The sequence below is a fragment of the Condylura cristata genome, unplaced genomic scaffold (genome assembly GCF_000260355.1).
Source record: "Condylura cristata isolate star-nosed mole 26May11 unplaced genomic scaffold, ConCri1.0 scaffold00034, whole genome shotgun sequence".
NCBI lineage: Eukaryota > Metazoa > Chordata > Mammalia > Eulipotyphla > Talpidae > Condylura > Condylura cristata.
Genome location: NW_004567135.1, coordinates 5,425,991 through 5,434,283, shown reverse-complemented (window position 1 = coordinate 5,434,283; position 8,293 = coordinate 5,425,991). Strand labels below are relative to the sequence as shown.

Sequence of the window (8,293 nt, the reverse complement as noted above, 5' to 3'; positions counted from 1 at the left end):
GCTCCAGGCCAAGGACAGGTGGACAGAGCAGAGACCTGCACCGGGTCAGGGCGGGGCCGGGAAATACTCACAGATGCTGACGGCGCTGGGACACTCTCCAGACATCCTGGGCAAACAGAGAGGCCGGGAGGTCAGGGGCTCCCGGAGCCCAAGGAAAACCCTCGCCCGCCCTCTCTCCGCTGGTCCAGTGGCGCAAGCAGGCCACGTCACAGCACGAGACCCGCGGCGTCCGGCGGCCACGCTGGCCTGAGCCCTGCCGCGGGCGCTGAGCGGTGTGGTGGAGGAGGCAGAGCTGAGAGGCAATGCCCGCCCTGCCCCCAGCATGGCCCCCGGCGGGCACAGGTGCCCGGTCTCTGTGGCTACTTCCCTACACCCTGTGGCTTCCCCAAGCGCAGGTGAGGAAACGTTCAGCGTTTTCCCTGGTGTGGAAGAGGAAGCCCCACGCCCGCTGGGCTGCTGGCCCAGAAGGATGGCGGAGGGCTGTGCCAGCCAACAGGGGCAGTGGACACAGCGGGGAGTCAGGAGTGGCCCTGTGGCTTCCTGCCCCTCCCTGCCTTGGGCATCCGCGCTGACTGGGGCTTTGCCACGGGGCGTCGGGGCAGGCGGGCGGGGCCCACCTGCTCTCCTCGCCCTCCAGCAGCTTGCGGTAGGTGGCGATCTCCACGTCCAGCGCCAGCTTGACGTTCATGAGCGCCTGGTAGTCGCGCAGCAGCCGGGCCAGCTCCTCCTTGCTCTGGTGCAGGGCCACGTCCAGGTCCCCGAGCTTCTTCTGCGCGTCTTTCAGCGCCAGGTTCCCGCGCTGCTCGGCCTCCGCGATGGCCGTCTGCAGCTGCTGGCACTGCCCGGGGAGGAGCAGGGTCAGGAACACCCTCCCGGCACCCCCCTGCCCAGCCCCGAGCCAGCCAACACTGGGAGCAGAAAGTCCACTGGGAATGGGGGCACATGTCGCCATCTGAAGTGGAGAAGCTGCCTCACACCGGTCGCTGGGAAGGTCCCACCTCAACTAGCCAGTGCCCACTGCTAACCGAAGCTTCACTTGGCTGAGGGGAGCAGCCCATGCTCTCCAGCCGAACCCTAGATGCAGTCACCAGCTGTGGCCTGGAGCCTTGAACCCTCAGCCTCCTGCCTTGACCTCCTGGAAACGGCGTCAGGCTCCTTGGAGGTCAGCGCCTGCCATGCTGTGTGGCCTTGGGTGAGTGTCTTTGCCTCTCTGAGTCCCACCCATCAGAATAAGTCTCAGCCCTCAGAATGTCAGCGAGGAGGCCCTGCACCTGCCACGGCTGCAGCTTCACCCCCAGACTCACCTGCTTCTTGGCTGCGTCCACCTCCGCCTGCAGCCTCTGGACAGTGCGGGTAAGTTCAGCGATCTCGTTCTTGGTGTCCCGCAGGTTGTCCCCGTGCCTCCCAGCTGTCACCTGCAGCTCCTCATACTGGAGGCCAAAGAGGGGCAGTGAGCCTTCAGAGAGTTCCAGACCCGAGCGGGCCACCGCTGGCCTCGGGCCCGCCCTCACGCCTGGAGGCCTGCAGTTGGGCTGGCGTGTCTGGCCCTGCACCCCCAAGGAGCCCAGTGGCCCTGGCCTGGGGGGAGGCCCCTCTGCAGGCCCAGCCCACACACCTAAACCGGCCATTTTCTCACCTTGGAGTGGTACCAGGCCTCAGCCTCAGCCCTGCTCCTCTGGGCGATGGCCTCGTACTGGGCCTTGACCTCAGCGATGATGCTGTCCAGGTCCAGGCAGCGGTTGTTGTCCATGGACAGGATGACATTGGTGTCAGACACGTGGGTCTGAACTTGGCTCAGCTCCTGTAGAAGCAGAGATAGCTGCCACGGGGCCCAGGCTCCCTGGGGAGGCAGCGGGAGGCGAGCCGGACAATGGGGCTGCCATTTTTATAGTGTGGACCTGCAGGCTTCCTGGCATACTGCCCTCGGACTGGCCAGCACCCCACCGGCCCTCACACACTGAGGGGCAGGCGGGGCCCCGGCAGGTCCGCGGGGTGCTTCTGTGCAAATTGGGAAAGGCTCCCCTCTGACGACACAGCTAATAGCAGGGTCCAGGAGCTGAGCCCACTGGCCTGGTTTGAACCCCACGCTCCACTCAGCCAGTTAGCAGCCTGCTCCAGCACCTGGCCGTGGGCAGGCGAGGAAAGAGGCGTGGAGAAGAGCAGGTGACGCCTGAAGGCCGTTCACTCGGGAACCAGCCTCTGAGCAGCAAAGCCAGGTGGTTTCCTCTCAAATACACTGATAGTGATAGACCACACGCTGCCTTTCCGGCCTGCGGACAACCCCCAGCGAGGGCAGCACGGATGTAGCCAATTATCCAGCAGGCAGATCCAATGTCTGGGTGGGAGAGTCAGTTCAAAGAGCGGTAGTCACCCAAGAGGCATGAAATCCCGGGGGAGGGAAGTGACTGATTCTCGCATTAGGCTTCAGCAACTCAGCTAGCATGCTTGAAAGCAGCCGCAGGAGAGAAACCCCGGGGGGGAGGGGGGGGCGAGAGAGGGCTCAGGGAAGCCAGCGCAGTGCGGCACCTGCCCCCTCCCGCCTCACCCCTGTTTTCTGATCCGGGACTCAGAAGCTCGGCACAGTTCCCGCCCCCTGCTTATCTGACCTGGGAAGGGTTGTCTGTCGCATGTAGGTGCCCGGATGTGTGCCCCAGGGGACAGGCAACCGGGAGCAGAAGCAGGGGGAAAAGGTTCAAGTCAGATTTCTAATAAAGTTGTTCAACGGTGCAAATGCCCACCCAAAACTAATGTGCTCCAGCTGCCGGAAGTGTGAGCAGAGGTCACAAGACTGACCCAGCAGGCCCTGCGGCGTCTAAGTCTGTCAGCCTGTGGCCAACTCGTGTGAAGTTCAACCCTCTCACTCACCCGAGTCTGCGAAGCCACCTTGCTTCCAGGGCCCCTCCGGGATTCTGTGATGCACCCAGCACCCACACCTCGCCTCCCTCTCCTAGAACTCAGCCCCCTGTGCTCCTCTGCCCTGGCACCATTACGAGCTGGCCAAGAAGGGGGTCAGTTCACACAGAAGCAAACGTCAGATTTCCAACCCCAGGAGGCGACCTTTCGCTCCAGCACAACCTCTCGCTAGTTGCGTGACCACTGGCAAGTTACTCTGGGCTTCGTGTCGGGCCTCAACACGGAGACCGTGTGAGTAGCATCATCATGCGTTGTTGAGAGGATTATGGGAAAAGCCTGGCCCGTCCGAAGCACCTAGTACGTAGAAGCCAGTACTGGCCCGCCGGTTCCGTTGGGCTGGTGGGTTCAGATCAGACCTGCAGGGGAGTCCGCATCCCGGTGGGCACCCCCTCTCCGCCCGCTGGCCTTCTCACCATCTCATAGAGGTTGTTCAGGAACTCAATCTCCTGGGTCAAAGTGCCCGCTCTGCCCTGCAGGTCCATGCGACTCATGTAGGCAGCATCCACATCCTGGGGTGCGGGAGAGCGGGCACAGGTTCAGTCCCCGGGGCTCTTGGGTCCGCCTGGGGCCCCGGCCACCCCTCCCCGGCCCCTGCTCACCTTCTTGAGCACCACGAACTCGTTCTCTGCGGCTGTGCGCTTGTTGATCTCATCCTCGTACCTGGGCCACAGGGAAGACTCAGGCCAGGCTCGGCTCCGCCTTTAAAGCACTGGACCCACCTGACGTTGAGAACGCCCCAGGGGGTTCCCCCCCCCCCGGCCAAGGGCACCTCAGGGGAGCGACTGTGACGCAGCCAACCAGTGCAGGAATGCAGTACAGTCTGATTTAAGTATTGTCTCCACCCCCTTCGGAGACCCCGGGCACAGGATTGGTGCCAGGAGATGCCAATCCAGGGCTGCCCCTCTGGGCTCAGAGCCCTCAGGAGCCACAGAGAAGGTGCCAGGGTGCCAGCCGGTCCGCTCTGCCCTCACTGGCATCAACAGACTGTCACGTACAATGAACATCACCTGCTGTTGTTGGGTCTTTAAAAGCTGCTGGTATCCCCAGAGACATTTTACAGGGGTGGAGTGGGGGTGGGGAAAAACGGGGGGTGCACTGGACTATGGTGATGGCACACGGGTGAGTTGGTGATGGGAAGCCCACGGGGATTGCAACTGAGATGGAAAAAGGCACAGAATGACGTAAAAATAAACATATTATTTAAAAAAAAAAAACTGCTGGTATCCAGTTATTAGGAAAGTTATGAAAGGTAAGTACTTGGTATGAGGACTGTACACATCAACCGATCATAACATGGAATACAGAATACAGAAGAACTGTATCTTTTTAATTGACGACATGTGTGGAATAATTGGGAGATTTAAACCGACCGAAGAGTGAGTATTGAGAATACCGAGGGCTTGCCAGCTTCGCAGCTGCGGGCAGGCTCACGCCATTGTGTTCGTGTTTTATGGAGTCAAGGGATGTGGATGAAGCGGGAGTTTGTCCAGGAGAGTGTCACCGATGACATGGGACCACGCTTCGGACAGCGAGGGGGCATAGGTGACACGGCCGTGGGGCCGGCCCAGGCTCGGGAGACCGCCCTCCGCCTCACGGCAGTCCTCCAGATGACGAGTAACGATACTCAGAGGTGTGGCAGCGCTCCAGAGGGCAGTGTCCGGCCCGCACACCCGAGGGAGCAGTTCTGTCCGTCCACTCCCCGGGAAGGGCCCCAGCGCCCTGGCGTGGGCCCTCTCGGGGAACCCCCCCCACGCCAGCACCTGCCCCTCCCCTCACCTGTTCTTGTAGTCCTCCACGAGGTCCTGCATGCCCCTCAGCTCCGAGTCCAGCCGCCCCCGCTCACTCTGGGCGTTATCCAGCTGCCGCCGAAGGGCGCTCAAGTAGTTCTCGAAGAGGGGTTCCAGGTTGTTCCTGGTGACACCTGTGTTCTGGCCCTGCTCCTGCAGCAGGGCCCACTTGGTCTCCAGCACCTTGTTCTGCTGCTCCAGGAACCGCACCTGAGCAGAGCAAGAAGGTTAGCGGGTGCCGTCCCTGCCCACAACAGGCGGGGAGAGAGGCCCACGAACGCCATCGCCCCTGACCAGGGCAGCGCCTGAGGTGACCACCTTCCTGGAAGACAGTCCAATCCGCCGGCAAGGACTCGGAAGCGCTGCTAGCATAAAGGCCCCCATTCTGGGCCCTCCCTGGGGGCGCAGCGGGTTAAAGCACAGCACTGAGAAGCTAAAGCCACTTCCGCGTGAGTTCGATCCCTGCCTGCCCCGGAGGTGACCCACAGGGCACAGCAGACCTCCCCTGGCGGGCCCGCTGCTCCCCTCAGCGGTGGACTTCGTCAGTTGGCCTGTTCTGCTCCCCACTCTGTCTCTGTGAACCCTCTCACTGCCCCTGCACCTCTGGTCTGTACCCCAGTTCTGTCTGCATCAATAAATAAATCTTTAAAAAAGAAAATAAAAAGCCCCAATTCCATCACTCCCCCGCAGTTGCTGACTTCGGCCAGTCCCTGCTCTCTGGGTCACCCTTTCTCACTTGTCCAGGGTGAACTGGACCTTCTCAGTGCTGCTGACCCCTAATGCTGCATCAAGTGCAGCATTAAGTGCAGGTGCGTGTCCAGTGATGTGTGTAATTACACCCCCAAATGATAACCACGCGCACACGCACAGGGTGGGGCGAGAGCAAAGCACAGACGGTGAATCTGGGTAACAGAGTGGCGGGACCCTACTTGTACAATTCTCCCAGTTTTCTGCGAATTTAATAGGGTGTTGAAGTTGTTTTTAATGCCGACGCCCGGTCTCTCCCCGTCAGCCCGGGCAGGGCTCCTGGTGTGGGGTCAGCAAGCTCCCGCTGGTTCCGCTGCCCAGCCAGGCTTCCAAGACCCCTGACAGGCAGCGCCAGGCCCCACCCAGGCTGCGGCTCCGAGGGCCTGGGGTTCTGCCGTTTTGACCTCCGGGCCAGTCCCACAGCAGAAGCAAAAGTCACGGGGCAGAAGGTGAAGAGGTGGGCGGGCAGCTTGCTCCACTCTGCCTGCCTGTCTCCCAGCCCCGCCTCCTCGGCCCCCAGGCCACCCTCACGGGGCCTGAGCAGGTGCAGCTGCCATATCCCGTGCGCAGACGTCTCGGTGCCAAGAGCCAGGGGCCCAGGGACATGCCCCCGCCCACCTCGGCTGCCAAGAACCGACTGATCCTGGCAAATCACTTTACCTCTGCAAACCTGCTTTCTTTTCTCAAAGGTGGGCACAGGGGCCCTCCCTGGTGGCGTAGTACTACGAAGCTAAAGCCACTTCAGCACAAGTTCAATTCCCGGCCAGGGAGTGACCCACATGGCGCGGCAGCCCTCTCCTGGCCCACCCGCTGCTCCCCTCAGCAGTGTGTTTCAGTGGTTCTGTCTGTCCTGCTCCCCACTCTGTCTCTGGTGAATCCTCTCACCCCCTGCACCTCTGGCCTGTATCCCCGTTCTGTGTGCATAAATAAATAAATCTAAAAAAAAAAAAGTGGGCACAATGCCACTTGTTTTAGGACTTGTTCTGATGTGAAGTGCTTTGGGTACCCTAAATCCACCAGCCTCCCATCATGGCCGTCCTGACCAGGCCCTGGATGGAGGCAGCAGAAGGGGAGGCCGCAGAGAACAGAACAAGAGCTGTCCCCGCCTGTCTGGAAGTGAGGGCAGGGGTCAGGACGCTTCGCTTGGGACAGACAAAGGCCACGCCCCCAGGTCACGGTGACCTGGAGACCACACTCCTCCCTGTCCCACCCACACTGAGCTTCCAGACCGGAAGAGCCAAGAGAGGCAGGAGACGATTCCCCTTGGCACCACCCCAACCAGGCCTGTGCGCTTCTCTGTCCTCAGGCCTGAGGCCCAGGGTCAGGAAACAGATGGACCCCTTGGGGGACTCTTGGACAACTGAGCCAGTTTGCCCTGCTGGAAAATGACCAGAGGACTCCCCGCTAAAAGGAACAGCAGAGACATCCTGCCACGTACTTGTCCCTCAAGGCCACTGTGTAGTCACCTTAATGTTGGCTGCAGTGAGGTCAAGGTGGGCTTGGCCAGAGGCCTCAAGAGCCAGCTGCACTCCCCTGAGTAGTAGAGACCCAGAAGAGGGAGTGCAGCGTCATGTCTGGGCACCCCAGAGGAGCCCGGGTCATCCCATCGCCCCACCCCCGTGCTCATATGCCACAGCAGCCTGCAGCCAGCCCACCCTCCCTTAAGGACCCGCTTCGGCCCCAAGGACCCTCCCTGCCCCCTCCTGGGCCCACCTTGTCGATGAAGGCGGCAAACTTGTTGTTGAGGGTCTTGATCTGCTCGCGCTCCTGGGTGCGCACCCGCTGGATCTCGGGGTCAATCTCCACGTTAAGGGGTGTCAGGAGGCTCTGGTTGACGGTGACCTCCTGGATGCCTCCGGGAGGACAGACGGGCCCGAACGTCTGCCTGCCAGCCCCCAGGCCCCTGTAGGCCCCGCTGCCGAAACCAAGGCCCGCCATGGCCCGTCCTGAGGACGCCCCTCCGGCCACACTGACTGAGATGCTTCTGTTGCCCCCCAAGTTAAAGAGACTGCGGCTGCCAAAGCCACCAGTTCGGGGCACCCCACAGCTGCCACCGCTCCGGGACACTGTCACCGAGCTGAAGCTGGTGCGGGCCCGGGACCTGCCCCCGCCACAGGCGGAGCTGGAGCTGAAGCCCCCTTTGGAGGAGTAGGCCTGGCGGGACACGGAGGACTTCATGGCTGGCAGAGGGCCGGAGCGAAGGCTGCGGGAGCGGGCGGGAGCGCAGTGAGCCGCTGGGCCAATGATGGGCTTTTATCTTTTCCCAGCTGGGCTGGTTCCTGGGTTCCAGACACTCCTGCCCCATCGCCCCAGGAAGAGAGGGAGGGGCCCTGTGGGCTGTGGGGAGTCCCCTCACCCCCAGCAGGAGGGAGGGACTGCTCCCTGTTGTCACCTGTGCTCCAGAGCTGAGGCTGAGCCGAGAAGGACCGGGGACGATGCCACCTTCTCCCCGAGGCTCTCCTCACTTGGAACGGGATGACACGGGCTCCCACGGCCACCCCCGCCACCCAGTGGCTCCTCCCCCAGCCTCAGTGGCTGCAGTCAATGGGGCTCTGTTCTGTGGGGTTTGTCCCAGGCCCCTGTTGCAAGCCAAGGCCCCGGGGCCCAGGGCTGTGCAGGTGGTAAGGGAGGAAGTGTTGGGCAACGGGCTGCTGGAGAGGGTGCCCAGGCCTGCTCCAGTCCCACCCACCCAGCCCACGGCCTCCTCGCCTCCTGGAGTGTCTGGGGAGGGGGGGACAGGTCCCAGACGACAGACCGGGGTGGGGGCCAGCGGCAGACCGGGGGTGGCCCTGTGGTCAGACACAGGCACTGTCTGCTGGGCAGAGACTCTGCTGTGCCCAGGGCAA

At 62.3% G+C, this 8,293-nt stretch overlaps 1 protein-coding gene across 1 annotated transcript; it reads right to left on the bottom strand.

Moving 5' to 3' along the window:
• Positions 1 to 45: 45 nt before the first annotated feature.
• Positions 46 to 7,764, bottom strand: KRT79 (keratin 79, type II). The gene is made up of 8 exons (XM_012732302.1): positions 7,161 to 7,764; positions 4,690 to 4,910; positions 3,513 to 3,573; positions 3,327 to 3,422; positions 1,637 to 1,801; positions 1,305 to 1,430; positions 618 to 838; positions 46 to 106 (listed from the first exon to the last, which is right to left on the bottom strand). Exons 1-8 carry the CDS (start codon positions 7,623 to 7,625, stop codon positions 46 to 48), a joined length of 1,416 nt encoding a protein of 471 aa, XP_012587756.1. The 5' UTR covers positions 7,626 to 7,764.
• Between the last annotated feature and the right edge of the window lie 529 nt (positions 7,765 to 8,293).